This window comes from Canis lupus, chromosome 6, assembly GCF_048164855.1.
Source record: "Canis lupus baileyi chromosome 6, mCanLup2.hap1, whole genome shotgun sequence".
NCBI classification, from domain to species: Eukaryota; Metazoa; Chordata; class Mammalia; order Carnivora; family Canidae; genus Canis; species Canis lupus.
In genome coordinates this window covers 14,769,477-14,785,124 of record NC_132843.1, presented here as the reverse complement: position 1 = coordinate 14,785,124, position 15,648 = coordinate 14,769,477, and the positions used below count along the sequence as shown (strand labels likewise).

Genomic DNA, 15,648 nt, shown 5'->3' with positions numbered 1-15,648 from the left:
AAACTTCACCAACTTAAGAGTGCACTTCCCCAGGTATGGTGAAGAAAGCACTATTTGTTCTACAGTATGTATAGTTCTAATGAAAACAGAAAATTATATATGCTTGGGAATTACCAAAGAACCTAAATAAAGTTGAAAAAGGATGTAACCAGGAAAATGACACTTTGAGGTCCTCTCTAAGTGACAGAAGAACTGGGAAGAGTCTGTCTGCACTTTACCCTCCCAAGAGACAAATACAAAGAGACATGTACTTTTCCTAAACCTGAGAGTCTCTATTGAAAATAGAAAGAAATAAAAAAAAAAAGAAAGAAAAATAAAGAAAGAACCTAGTCAAATAACCTGTCAGAGAGTTTTACATCTTTGGATAGTCTTCTGAACTTGGGATATTTATCTATATCATATCTGAATTCTGAACTCTGTATAGGTCATTTATTACTACTGTAACATCCTCATTCCCTTCCTTCCTTTTCCTTTCTCTCCAGAAATTGACGCTACCTTTCCAGCAGATAAGAGGTCCTTTTGACAATACACCCTGGGAGCTTCTGACTAGGTAGTACTTTAAGTGCTTCTGCTTCTTTGGCTGGGTGGTGAGTTTCAAGTTAATATGGTTGGAAAATTCTGTGAAATATCGAAATCCTCTTTCTCCACAGCCAATACAGTTTCCAGAAAACCCTAAAAGAAGGAAAACCAAAGTTACTAGTGGACTAGTAAATTGATAAAATACTTTCACATACAAAAGGTATAGAAATATTCCAACTTTTTGACCCAATAACTTCCTAATTTCAAGGAAAAAATAATTTTAAAAAGCAAAGTTATTTATAAAGACTGATGGTAATTTAAATCCTGCTGTAAGAGGATAATGGTTAAGGAAACAGAGTGGATGTGGAAAGTATCATGTGATAGAATTCATATAGTTGACATGAAAATATGAAAAAGTTTGGTCCTAGACATATCCATTTTTCCTTTCTCCCACACTCCCTTCTTAGAGAATCTGTTGGCCCTCATTCTCTGCCCTACCCATCATGTGGACTTGCCATCATGGCTACTGCTGATTAGACTGTGCTATTATCTGATCCAGTGTGGGACAGTCAGAGTCTCCTAGAATTTTAAAATAAATACAAAAAGAACCAGTCAGATGGCACTGGACCCTGGATTTGTAAGGTCTTATAAAATTGGAAGCCAAGCTGGGAGTATATCCAACTGCCTGTCAGCTAAGATGTGGGAGAGAATAAATTGAGAACCATGAAGAGGAAGCTGAAGCTGGTCTGCAGATAGGAAAGGGTATACAGTGATAGGCAAACCCAAGGCACTGCCAACTTTCCAGGTTCTATGACATCTAGCTGTACTTTCTCACATGAGTTTTCTGAGAGTCCCATTTCCTCTTTATTCACCTCCCTGTACTCAAACTAGCATGTTATTCCTTTAGATCTCACATCTAAACAATTCTCACTCAGATTAATCAGACAAAATAAAACTTTTAGTGACCTACTTATAGTAGGGGACACAGAAAGAAGAAATGGAGAAGGTGAAGAGGATGAGAGGCCATACTTTGCTAAATTGGAAATGAGCCCCCTAATACACAGAGGAAAGTTGCACAGAAAGAGTATGAGTTCCTCTGGTTGTGACTGCTGAGGACACAACATATATACTGCTATGTAGTGAATGAGGACAAAAAAAAGCTGTAAATGAGAAAGAGCATTCCCAACTCATACATACAATATCTCTCTATATACGTAACTAACTTAAATCTACTGATGAAGTGATACATTCTCTTTAAACTCCAAAACAATCTGTTACATAATTAACAAAGATAGAAAAGGAGAAAAGAGAAAGGCCACCAGGACTAAAGACAGAATATTTCATAATCTACCAATCTCAGAATGCTGACAATCAAGTCCGAGCATTTAGAAATGGCAGTCCAATTTATTATTATTTACTCAGCAATTATTTATTGAGCATCTACCTATATAGCAGGCATTGTGTGAAACTGGAAAAATAGAGACAGTGGTAATTTCTGATCAGTTACATAATACTAGTAAGTCCATGTAATTAGTCTATTACTGTTATTTTATAGAATTATAAACGTAAATATAATTTGATAAATTATTTAAAATATGTTCAGAGATGGTTTGCATTTGAGAGCATTTGGCTTTCTGTCCAATACCTTAGAGCTACAGGCCAAAAAAAAATTATCAATGACGACTGCGTAGTTCACCAAGTTCCCAAGCCATTTAACCATCCATCTCTCCATGCATTCGTGGACCTATCCAACAAATCCATGCATCCATCCAACAAATACTTGTACTCTACCATGCACTAGGCAGTGTTTCAAGTACTAGGTTTTCAGCATGACAAAAGCAGACAAAACCACTGCTTCCATGTAACTTACATTGTGGTGTGATCATCATGCCTTGATAGAAAAATGCCTAATTTGTGAGGCAGATGTAGTACCCAAACACAGTAAAATGATAAAAGAACACTTTAGCAAAAATAATTAAAGACATTGCCTTTAATTACTAATTCATAAAAGATTAGTATGAGAATTAGAATTAACTAATTACTGAGGTGAGGTTTTATCTTTTTTCTTTTGCCTATTCTCTGAGGTGAAAAGGAAGAGAGGGTAAGGAGGAAGCAACACAACAGAACTGCATAATCTTCAAAGAACAGAAATGGTACACTGATGATAAGCATTAATAATATTAAAGAGATAGAATTCTACAGCTCCTTTTTCAAACTCTGTATGGTTTCAGTAATAACCTTTGTTCAAGGGAGATTTGGTCTGCTCAAAGTTCTTGTTGCCATCATCACAAAAAATAATTCTTCGTACAACTAAACTAGCTTTCTAGCTTTTCTGTCAATCAATTATTCCAACTGTATGGTAGATTTGGGACACATGAATGCACTGCCAACTGGATCAATATATTTTTTAATCAATCCCCCCACAGGGGGGTATGCAGATTGAATCTGCATAATTTACATAAAAGGTTAGGCAAATTGATATTGGAGTCCACCAGGATTCTAGTATATTTGAAGCTTATACTTTTTCCCCACTATATCTTAATGCATACTAAAATAATCTATCATCAGTAAGAATGTTGGATGGATGTTAACTATTAAACAACAGAGTATTGAACATATAGAATCTCAACAACATACTTATCCAAGAGAAAACTTCAACCATTTTGTTGTACTATGCTTTCAATTTAGAAAGTGGTTAGTAGGGGATCCCTGGGTGGCTCAGTGGTTTAGTGGGGGCGTGATCCTGGAGACCGAGGATCAAGTCCCACATCGGGATCCCTGCATGGAGCCTGCTTCTCCCTCCACCTGTGTCTCTGCCTCTCTCTCTGTGTCTCTCATGAATAAATAAATACAATCTTTAAAAAAAAAGAGAAAGTGGTCAGTAAAAAATTATGCCCAGTCACAAGGCTAGAGAAAGTAAGCAAAATTCCATTTCTGTAACGAAATGGAATTTTGTCATATTTATTAACACGACAGAGTGGTAGAATAACTACCATGTAAAGAACAAGTATTCTGTTCCAGGCACTATGCTGGATGGGTGTCTTATAAACATCATTTGATCTTTACAACCTTGCAAGGTAGGCATCACTGGCCTCTTTATACAGATGAGGAATCTGAGACCTCAAGAGGATAAGTAGCTTGCCCATATTCTGAAAGTACTAAGTGCTAAATCTGGCATTTTAATCCCCCAATTCCAACTCCCAATGCCCATGGTCCTTGATCTCCTATTCCTGGTAACATATAATTATGAAATCTATTATTCTGATAATGTTTGTTGTGTCCTTTCTGTGATATATTCTAGGAGGATTCCTCTAGTCATGAAGAATCATTGAAAAAGAAGACATCATGAGAGATTTTTCTATTTGTGATCAGAGCCACATGTCAACTATTCCATTTGATGACACTATAATGCTTTAATTTTTTTATGTTTGTTTTTTGTTTGTTTTTAGTAATCTCTTCACCCAACATGGGGCTCAAACACATGATCCTGAGGTCAAGAGTCACATGCTTTTCCAAATGAGCCAGCAAAGTGCCCTGATGCTATAATGCTTTTAAAATGTTAAAAAGAAGTTTCCCAAAATTGTTATATCACAAGACGACTAGGTTACTAGCTTTGTGTCTTATCATTTTTGTGTCCCTACATCACAGCCTAGCATGGTTTTTGGTACATACTACATTTTGAACAAATAGTGTTGAATGACTGAGTGGACAAATGAGGATTTGGAAACTTCTTTGATAATGTAGTCCAATGTATAAACATTACCATTAAGTTTCTGTGTTAAACCATCTGCTCAAAATCACTAAAAGTAAAGAAAATTAACATCTTTTTTATGAAACCCTAATGGAAATTATCACTTCTTTTCCTATGAACGAAGAGAAGACTTTGGATTGTAACTTAAGGAACCTTTATAAAGCATGGGCAGGGGTACTTTCTGACCCTAAATACTGATATATGTATTTCTAAACTTTCTGATAATACTGTATGTATAGCTAGGAAAAATGCATCAAACTAAACAAGCACAGCTCACAACAAAAACAATTCTTGAATTCTTTGCCTTCTTTTCTCTTTTTCATTTTTGTTATTTATTTGCACCAAAAACATCTATTTGATTGCACCTACAGAAAGAGAAATTCTGAGAAACAAAAACTCCAGAGAAACACAGAAACGAAGAAAGCAACAAACCTTATGTGACATCTTATCTTCTTTTTTAAAAAAGATTTTATTTATTTATTCATGACAGAGAGAGAGAGAGAGAGAGGGAGAGAGAGAGAGAGAGGCAGAGACACAGGCAGAGGGAGAAGCAGGCTCCATGCAGGGAGCTCAACGTGGGACTCGATCCCGGGTCTCCAGGATCACACCCCAAGCCGAAGGTGGCAGTAAACCGCTGAGCCACCGGGGCTGCCCCATCTTATCTTTTTAATTATCTTATCTTCTCAATTATTAAAACTAATTTAAAAATAAATCTTATTTTTATTTCCCATGATGTAAGGAAGCTAGGTTATAAATAAGGGCAAACTCAAAGTAATACAGAAAGTAAACAATTCTGAGATACAGTTACACATTTTACATCATATGTCTAGTCCTAGTTATTTTGTTTAAACTCATGCTAAATATAAAGTAAGAATCATATCAATCAAGTGTAGTTAGGAATAATGGGTGATATGGAGAAACTACCAACAACTTACAAAGTAATTCATAGTTGAATAATTGAGAGTTGACTTGACATCAGGTCCAAATCAATGACTCTATAAAAAATGAATCCTGCTTTGCTTTACAAAGTATTAATATTTGATAAATCTCATGCCATCCTTTAAGCCTGGTTTTAAAAAGTGTCTTTGAGGTGGGTGTTTTGAGAATGAATAGAAAATAAAAGATAATTTTAAAGAAGTTACTAAAAGAAAAAAATGTTTCATACTTGAGTTAAACTACAGAATTCTCAAATAATTCTATCATTTTTAAAGAAAATTCTACGGTAATTTAAAATAAACTTATAGCTTAACTCCTTCATCTTAGAGGGAGTTTTATAGATGTAGAATACTCACCTAAAAGTGCATTTTTCCCATGATCATCTGGTAGAAATCGCTTGTCTACAGCACACACTAGAATGTGTTCAGGAAGATTGGGAGACTTGGCCCCCACCAGGAGGAATCCTGCTGGGATGTCAATTTGTTCCATACACAGAGATACCAAACGCAAATCCTTTCCCGCTTGACAAAAACCTAAAAACCAGTAAAGAAAGAACACAGTGAAATGTTTAGAAAAGTTCTCTCTTATCATGCATTTGGAGGGTGGATTTACCTGTCAGAATCAGCATTAAGGACTAAATTTAAAGTCCATATATTTTAACCAGACACAAAATAAGGTATTTTGAAAAGATACAAAAAGGAGGTATTTCTGACAGATTCAGCCAACACTGATGACTTCATATTTTCTGATCCACAGGTATGCTAATGATAAAATATACACAGCAAACTTTGGAAACTGTACATGATTTTTATTGCATATAATACAATATTTTTATATTTTCAGTACAAGTTCACTTCTATAAATGGTAACTGTCATAGAAGAGGGAGGCTTTCCATTTTACATAGGGAGAGACTGAACCTCAGAATTTGGTGGCTTATAAATGAATGGCTACAACTAGAACTCAGAACTGTGAGGTCATCTTCATGAGCTACCATTGAAAAATATACCTTTCTCTAAGAGCTCACATTATAGTTTATTGAAAGAATGTATAAGGAGCCAATAATCACAAAACAGTATTACAGAGCTATATTCTGCTGCAAAGCACCTATTTCACATCTTCTGGGAGATAATCAGACCTCCCCGAACCCTAATCACATGATTCTCCCTGGAAAACTGTGATATTCTAGACTGACTGGAGTTGGCACCTGATCCAAGCTGGCCACTGTAATAGCCCTCCTTTCTGGCTATAGTTGATCAGTCAGGGGCACCTGACATTAACTAGGCCAATCAGAGCTTTTTCTCTAGGAATTCTGAACATGGAGCCAGGAAGTGGCTTAGTCTGGTCTGTGGCAGCTTGGTTCCTTGCCTTGTGAGAGAAATCTGTCAGCACTGTCAGCAGACAGGAGGTTCAGGGGGAATGTTCTAGCAGTATGTGGGCCCCTGAAACTCAGTATATTGTCTTTTCCATGGTTTGATCATGAAACACTTTGCTTAGGAATTCTTCAAATAATGTCTTTATTCTACCTAAAGCTAATCTCAGTTGGGTTGGGTTGGGTTTCACTTGCAGCTAAAAGAGGGTGAATAAAAGTATGATAAATACTATTTCAGAGAGTTGTGGAAGATAAAGGATGGACATCTAACTCTCCGCACACAAACCTGAGGGGACCATCATCATCACCCAATACAAAGCAGAGAATAACTATGCTAAATCTTCACGTATCAGTTCATAGTAGGATGTTAACCAAATGCCAACAAACAAATTGGATGTGATCAGCTAGTATATGAGAAATAATAAGAAAACAATATCCAAACATTGTGTGAAACTGTAGTGCAAATAAATCTATTATATGGTTTGGCTCATCAAACCTCAAAAGTAGACATAATGGTATTGGAAGAAGTCAACAGAAGAAAGACTAAAATAATAAAACATTGTGGTTCAATCACTTCAAGCCCACAGGTCCCCTTTTAACATGAAAAACTTTCAAATTTAACTTTTAGTTTTGTGAATTGAGAAGAACAATAGCAGGATGTTATTGTGATTTTTTAAAACAATTTTGAATGAATCTATATTTATTATTTACAATATAATCTATAGGTATTTGAAAAACAGTCATTTGTACATGTGAGTCATATTATTTACTTAGTTTACAAACATTTTTTGGAAACTATGGATACATAAAACCCCTAAAAAAAATTCTGCTGTCCTCACCCCATTTAAGGGACAGGACTCACAGACTTGAAAGTGGGGAAATGATGATGATGATGACGACATTGGTGGCAGAAAAATATATGGGGCACTTAACATATGCCAGGTACAGTGCTAACCACTGTATAGATTTATCTTATTTAGTCCTCTCAACAACTACCAATTTCTTTCCAAAGATGGAGAAATTGAAGCTCAGAAAGCCTAGGGAACTTATCTAAGGTTATGTAATGAGTTCGGTAATGTTCAGGGATATAAGACATGGGAAATTTACTATATAAAAATAGACCAAAAAGTATACTACTTAATTTGGCAAAAGAAAAGCTAAAAACAATTATAATCCAGATCTAAAACCATGAAAGGTGAACAAAGACATTTAACCAAATTCTAAAATACTAAATCTTAAGAGGCATTCTTTTTATTTTATTTTTCAAAGATTTTATTTGTTTATTTAAGAGAGGGATTGCACACAAGCAGGTGGAATAGCAGGCAGAGGGAGAAGAGAGGGAGAGGGAGAGGGAGAAGCAGGCTCCCCTCTGAGCGGGGAGCTCAATGTGGGGCTCAATCGCAGGATCCTGGGATTGTGACACGAACCAAAGGCAGATGCTCAACCAACTGAGCCACCCATTGCCCCTCTAGGAGGCATTTGAAAGTCCTGAAAGAAGCACTAATTTTTTTAATCAAAGGAATTATTAGTGTAGACACTACACCTAGAAACACATTTCCCATAAGAAATAGTACCTTCATCATCACTTGCTTCAAAAAGCATAATTAAACTCAGTGATGGGAGGTTCATGATTACCTATTAGTGGAAAACAGGATGCTAGGGGAATTGGCACTTAGAAGTAGTAATACAACCTTCCTACAACTTTGACTCACACCGCATTAGCAAGAATAGACTAGATGAAACAATGACTCTGTACTGATTTATAGAATTTGCAAATTATTATGAGCTTTTTAGAACATCAGAGCTATATAGAACCTCAAGATCATCTGATACAGCATCTCCGAACAGGTAGTTATCAAACTCCTAGGGATTTATAAAGGTATTCTGTGATACTTGGAATTACAGGTCAAACTAAAATAGATACCATTACCAATTTCTGAAAACTAATAAATAGTGATTCTAATATCCTACTTTTAAAACAGAATGTTCTGAGGGCCTTCCCTGGTACGTGTGTAGGGATAGTGAAAACCAGGTGAATGAACTCCAGGACTCACTTGTTTGAATCCCATATCAGTGTGTGGTTTTGATTTCACACAACTGTTTTTATTATCAGGCTTAATCTATACTTGTAATACACTCTTGGTTAATGATGGGTTGCTCAGGGAACCCCGGGTGGCACAGCGGTTTAGCGCCTGCCTTTGGCCCGGGGTGTGATCCTGGAGACCAGGGATCGAGTCCCACGTTGGGCTCCTGGTGCATGGAGCCTGCTTCTCCCTCTGCCTGTGTCTCTGCCTCTCTCTCTCTGTGTGTGACTATCATAAATAAATAAAAAAAAATGATGGGAAGCTCAGAGGGCACTGATTGTGTTAATGAGCATGGTTATTTTACAAATGTGTCTAAAGATGCTCTTGTTAGGTATGAAAGTTAGATTCGATCCCAACTTCACTCATTAAATTATCAAATTATATAAAATGCACCAATATGTTTCTAGGACACCCAAAAAATGTCAAGGTAAAATTTAGTGATTATAATCCAATTTGGCTTTCCACGTTAAGAGGGAAAAGCCTACCTCATTCTGCAGCATGTTCAGTAGCAGAAAATCTGCAAGCAGCAGCCTGAAACCTTTCCATCATATAGAACGAAAATACAAAAATTACAAAAATAAGCTAGTATACCATTTTAATCTTAAATTATAAAAATTCCAAAATGTGGGTATTAAAATTAGATTTTGACTTTCTTCTTCTTTTTTTAAAAAAAGGGTTTTTTTAAAAGATGTATTTATTTATTTATTTATTTATTAATGAGAGACAGAGATTGAGAGAGAGAGAGAGAGAGCAGCATCGACACAGGCAGAGGGAGAAGCAGGCTCCATGCCGGGAGCCCGATGTGGGACTCGATCCCGGGTCTCCAGGTTCATGCCCTGGGAAAAGTAGCGCTAAACCGCTGAGCCACCCAGGCTGCCCTAAAAAAAGGTTTTTAAATTTATTTCAGAGAGAGAGCAAGAGAGAGCGCAAACATCAGTTGGGGAAGGGGCAGAGGGAGAAGCAGACTGCCTGCCGAGCAGAGAGCTCCAACCCAGGACCCTTGATCATGACCTGAGCTGAAGGCAGATGTTTAACTGACTGAGCCACTCAGGTGCCCCTTGACTTCCTTTTTTTGATGCCGGAAAGCATTTAAATATGAGCTCATAATAATTTGCAAATTCTATAAATCAGTACAGAGTCATTGTTTCATCTAGTTTATTCTTGCTAATGCGGTGTGAGTCAAAGTTGTAGGAAGGTTGTATTACTACTTCTAAGTGCCAATTCCCCTAGCATCCTATTTCATTTTTGAATTTATCAATAAAATTATGCTTTTTCTTACAAAACTAATTTTAAATAAGTAGCAATTACTTAATAATAAAATGTAGACAATTTTTCTCATATGAATGAATAAGATCAAAAATTATGTTAACATACTGGTTTAAAATAAATACGTTCTACTTAAAATCAATTCTTTATCACATGTCATGTAGTGACAGAATTTGGTTTTAAACCCCTGAGGATGGGGATCCCTGGGTGGTTCAGCGGTTTAGCGCCTGCCTTCGGCCTAGGGTGTGATCCTGGAGTCCCGGGATTGAGTCCCACATCGGGCTCCCTGCATGGAGCCTGCTTCTCCCTCTGCCTGTGTCTCTGCCTCTCTCTGTGTGTCTCTCATGAATAAATAAATTAAATCTTAAAAAAAAAAAAACCCTAAGGAGTTCAAGAGAATATATATTACTGTAAGTTCAAATCCTCAGTAACCGGAAGACATGGAACTAAAACCCAAGTCTCTTGACTCCAAAATGACATTCCTTTATACTGATTAACATCCCTCTGAATCATATAATACTTCACCTTCCCTTGGTCTGATGTAGAACACTCTTCTATTGTTTCTTCCTTGCCTTTTTTTATCCCCTTGAGTTCCACTTTCCAACTTTTCAGGCTGAATCCTAGGGAAGCACTTTCCACAGTCCCTGCCTCATAGCCATGGTCTATTGGCACCACCTACCTCATACTTGCTGATGAATCCTTAAAATTCATGTTTTGTTTTTTTTTTTGATAAGATTTCTAATACATTGCAGCAAAGGGAGACCACGGGGGAAGCAGAATTTTGGTTCTGGGCTTAACAGAGATAGAGTCAAGAAGACATAGTGTGGGGAACACCTGAAGAAAGTAGGATTTTCTACAGAAAAAAAAAGGTGATTTCAGGTGATTTTTGTGGAAAAAGAGAACTACACAGTCTGCTCAAATTAAGAAGTACAAATAGTTTTCAGTACTACAGTCTTTCAGGGTTTTCCCACTTAAGATATGAGGACATCTAGAGGTCGAAAGTAATAATTATTAAACAATGACTGGATTCTAGGAGAAGCTTGTTTTCTACTCTCCTTCTCCTAAAAAAATGTTTAAGGGGTACTTATGACAATGAAAAGAGAAAATGTCCTATTTTATGCTTTAAAAAAAGCCACAATGATGAGAATATATAAAAGGGGGACAAGAACCAACTGACGGTGCTTCCAATATCCAAAACTGGAACAATCTGAGGAACAAAATAGGATTGGATTAGAAATCAATAGAAAATAAATATCTAATAAATAAATAGATATCCATGAGTGCATAATGAAATAAATGACTGAATAAATTAATAAATGGGGTGGGGGAAAGAGACTAATTTCCATGCAGAATTTCAAATAATTTATGTAGATACTCTCCCCTCAAGAAGGTGGAGCATAATTCCCCATTCCTTAAGTATAAGCTGAGCTTAGTGACTTTCTTCCACAGAATGGAAAGTGGGGGAAAGAATGGAGATAACACTACCTCAGCCAGGTGATCTAGGTCAACAACAATCATAAATCATGTTGATAGCATGTACCCTTAACACAATATGATGAAAATGACACATTGTGATCTTCCTTTCTCAAATCCATAACCCAAGTATAACCAGGAGAAAAACATCAGACAAATTTCAGTAGAGGGTCACCTACAATATACCTTACCAATAATTCCTAAAACTGTCAGGGTCACCAGAAAAAAGGAAAATCTGAGAAACTGTCACAGCCCAGAGGAGCCTAAGGAGATATGATGACTAATTTAGTATCCTGGTAGGATTCTGGAACAGAAAAAGGATATTAGGGAAAAATTAAGAACCCAAATAAACCATGAACTTTAATTATTATTAAAAATTAATAATGGGGCGTCTGGGTGACTCAGTCGGTTAGGTGCCTGCTTTTGGCTCAGGTCATAATCCCAGGGTTTTGGGATTGGCCCCTTGTCAGGCTCCCTGCAGAGTAGGGAATCTGCTTCTCTCTCATCCTCCTCCCCTCCCCACCCCCAAGTAAATAAATAAATAAATAAAATCTTTAGAAAATTAGTAATAATGTAAGATGTCAACCATAGGAGGAACTGCAGGGATATATAGAAACTCTATAGTATTTTCTCAACTTTTCTTTAAATCTAAAATTGTTTCTAAAAATTAAAGTCTATTTTTACAATGTCCTATTTTATCTTCTTTTCCTCATGTTACTCGCCAACACAAGCCATTCAGCCAATTCAATTAAGAGGAAAGAAAATAAAAGTGAAAGAGAAGGCAAGGCTAAGTCCAGCAACAGGGTCAGGAAGAAATGGCCAGAAATGGCTGCAAAATCAAGAAAAAGTTCCTGTTTAGTTTGTAATTATTCTGAGAATACAGTCACCTGGCAAGGGTCTGACCTTTTACTGTGATATCTTTTCATTGTTTCCTCTAAACCCTCGTTCTTGGGATTCAGATCAGCTAATAATTTACAAAATACATTATCAGGGATCCCCAATTAAGAAAAAACATTGTGTAAAGAGCAATATTTAGGTTTTTTTTTTTAAGATTGAAAATAAGCTGTGTGTCTGTAAAGAAGAGCGGGTAGCTAAAGAATCTATGAAATGTGATTATATTTGAAGGTCTGTAGGATCCAAGTATCTGGTATAGTAGGTAGTTCTAGTCTCTAGAAATATGTCAGATTATTAATATAATAAAGAGCAATTATTCAATCTCAATTAAAACAGCAAACAAAATGAAAAGAAACCTTATTACTCCCCTGTAGGGTAATTTTGAATCACATCTGAACTAATCCTGAAAGAAAGGCAGAATGTTTCTTGCAGAGGCTCCTGGAAGACCTGGGGAAGAGCGCCCTAAGGATCTAAGCCTGTTTACGCAAAGGAAGAAAGATAAGTTATCAATGTGGGCACACAAATAACAATTTATTTGACAAACTTGCCCCTAAGTAGCTTTGTTTTCTGAAAGCAATACTGAAATGCTGCCTTCACCCCAAGACCTTTGGAGCAAATTATTTTAATTAAGAAGAGGAATAATGGTAGAGGGCCCTTCTTTGTAAACTTCATCTGCATTTCCTTAAGAAAATAGCCAACGTTTTCACTTCACAGAACCAGATTTGCATTCTCCAATTATCCCCCACTTGAAGGCTGCAGAGTAATCTAAGCGGGGGGAGGGGAAAGTTTACTGAAACAGCTGTAAACACAAACTAAAGTCATCAAAGCTGTATTTGGAGGCCTCCGATTTGGTTGCCCTTCACCTCTTTAGACAATCAACTGCCTCCCAGCAGGGTGGGAACCTACACTATTCCAATAATTTACATAAGAAATTAGCAACCAAAATTTACATCTGAATGGTAACCCCCAGAAGCCCATCAGGTATTAAGTATCTGCTTATCTAAATTGCCTCTAAAAATAGCTTTACCTTTCTTTAAGTCTTAGGTAAATAGAGGATTTCCCATGAAAGGAAGGTGGTATGCTAAAGCAAGTCAGGCATTATATTGCCCTAATTCACAGTCATTTCTATAAAAAAAAATTTCAGAGTGTTCTGTCTTGGAATGAGAGGGCTCTTAGAACCATCCTAGAAAGAGCCAAATTAAACAGCTGTGGACAAACTTTAAACTATCAAACTATAAAGTATGCTTTTTGTTTTTAATGGCCACCTACAGGCAAATTAAAAGGAGAAAAATATGGACACGTAATTAATTCTAAGAAACCAAAGTAGTTGATGTAGGAATCTACATGTAGGACTAGTGTTTTTGGGTTGTCTTGGAATGTGAATTTATGCCTGGGTGGGATTGGGTTACCCCCACCCCCAAGGAAAATTGCACCTCCAAGTCTTATCCTTCATCCCTTACACTTTACATAATCCCTGCAAGGTACAAGTAATGTTCTCATGTTTTAAATGTCAAGAAATAGTTGCTATCTGTTAGATCGCTGAGTTTGCATCTTGGTGTGCACTAAACAGCTTTCCATACCTGATTGTTAGTAATACCACTGTTAGCACCTGAAAAGGGAAACTAAAAAACATATTTAGAGCACAGGGAAAACAAGGGGGCCCCTCCCCCATTTTTAGTGTAAAATTTGATATTTCAAAACTATCTCCTAAAGCTTTTACTCTGATTCTGTTTAATTCTTACATACAACAGGATTTTCAATGACAACCCAACAACATTTCAAGCACAATTTCAATGTCTAGGTATTAATTATTAAGTATAGCTTGACTGAGCAATTAAATAAAAGGTACAGGGCAGCCCAGGTAGTTCAGTGGTTTAGCGCCGCCTTCAGCCCCGGGTGTGATCCTGGAGACCCCAGATCCCATCCCACGTCAGGCTCCCTACATGGAGCCTGCTTTTCCCCCTACCTGTATCTCTGCCTCTCTCTGTCTCTCATGAATAAATAAAATCTTTTAAAAATGCACAATTTTATCTTCTACAAATAAACTATACCTCATGATTGTTCAAAATAAATGGAAAGGGTAAATATAAAACATCTGATTATCCATTATTGTTTTTGAGGATAGAACAGAAAGAAGTAGGAAGACAGGACACTTAGAAAGTTCCTAAAATAGTAGCGTTCTTGAAGGAAAAGCCCTGATCTGAGTCTAGGCTTGCTTTTGCTACATATCATCTCAGAGAAGTCATTCAATTACTGTGAATCTCCCTTTCTTCATCTAGAAGATAGAATGATAATACCTTTCTTATAGACACCTGCTGTGAAGTCACAGGAGATAATGTCAGTGAGAGCATAATCATTCCTCATTCCTTTCTGTAATTACTGGTTTCCAGCCTTGAGCACCACATGCTATGTTGGAAACTAGCCAAATAAAGAGGGATTGGGAAAAAAAAAAAAAAGAAACCCACCATCTGTAGTGCAAGACCCTTCTGGGGCAGGTTTTTGTGAATAGGGAATTGGTGGGCTATTTGAATCAGACATTTCTTCATCATCTTCGTCATCTTCCATTTCATTAACTGTTAGATTGTTAGAAAAATCCAGGCTTCCATTTTGAGTATAGCGGTGTACCAAATCCTTATCCAGATCCTCCACTTTGGGTTTTACATCTGGGTGAGCAAATAAATCACAGCTAATTTAATAAAAAGATGCTTATAGAAAAATAACCAAAAGAAAAATTCATAGTTCTGAAAGATATCAGAGGACAGGGAGACTAGCAACGTCTAACATTCAATCAATTTACTTCAGAGGTTCCCAGACTTGGAATTTCCATTTCTTTTAAAAGGAGTCTAGAAATGTATGGGATTGAAAAACTTACCTGCAGATGAGAAAGGATGCTGGTCAGGGTCCAAGTACAGCTGGGAAAAAATTGGCCGTGGTACCACACTACTACATCTGAGAGAGGCTTCTATGGAGTTGTGGAGAGCTTCCTCAAATTGAGCAGATTTCAGTTGCCCAGCATATGAATTCCCCATGGTCTACACCACCTCCCCAAAGAAAAAGAGGAAGAAAGGGAAAAAATTGATACAATTAGAGGACTCTATGTCTGCAAAGTATGCCCATATATCATTAAGATTCATACATGAACTTTACCTATATTTCTTAAGACAATTTATGGTGGTTATCTGTTACATCACTTTTCCTTCTTTTCTTTATAATCCAAACCCATTTCAAAAAGACCCTGTAGAGGATCTTATATCTTAGAATCAAACAGTAGTAAATGCCTTACGGTTCTCCAACCAGTAAATCAAGATTGACCTGTCATTTGTGAAGCTGAATATGGAGACGATGGGGCCACACC

The 15,648-nt window shown here is 36.8% G+C and overlaps 1 protein-coding gene across 9 annotated transcripts in view; it reads right to left on the bottom strand.

Annotated features, from left to right (window-relative positions):
• GREB1L (GREB1 like retinoic acid receptor coactivator) overlaps positions 1-15,648 on the bottom strand; it is a 269,293-nt gene that overhangs the window by 120,663 nt on the left and 132,982 nt on the right. For 6 of the 9 annotated variants that reach the window (XM_072828988.1, XM_072828987.1, XM_072828985.1 and 3 more), the window contains exons 4-7: positions 15,166-15,334; positions 14,759-14,956; positions 5,563-5,739; positions 496-672 (exon numbers count right to left, since the gene is read on the bottom strand). In XM_072828988.1, the coding sequence (XP_072685089.1) occupies positions 496-672; positions 5,563-5,739; positions 14,759-14,956; positions 15,166-15,322 (709 nt within the window). In that variant the 5' untranslated portion in view covers positions 15,323-15,334. Of the gene's footprint in view, positions 1-495; positions 673-5,562; positions 5,740-14,758; positions 14,957-15,165; positions 15,335-15,648 lie in introns of those variants that run through there. The other 3 variants (XM_072828986.1, XM_072828990.1, XM_072828992.1) reach the window with 3 other exon arrangements.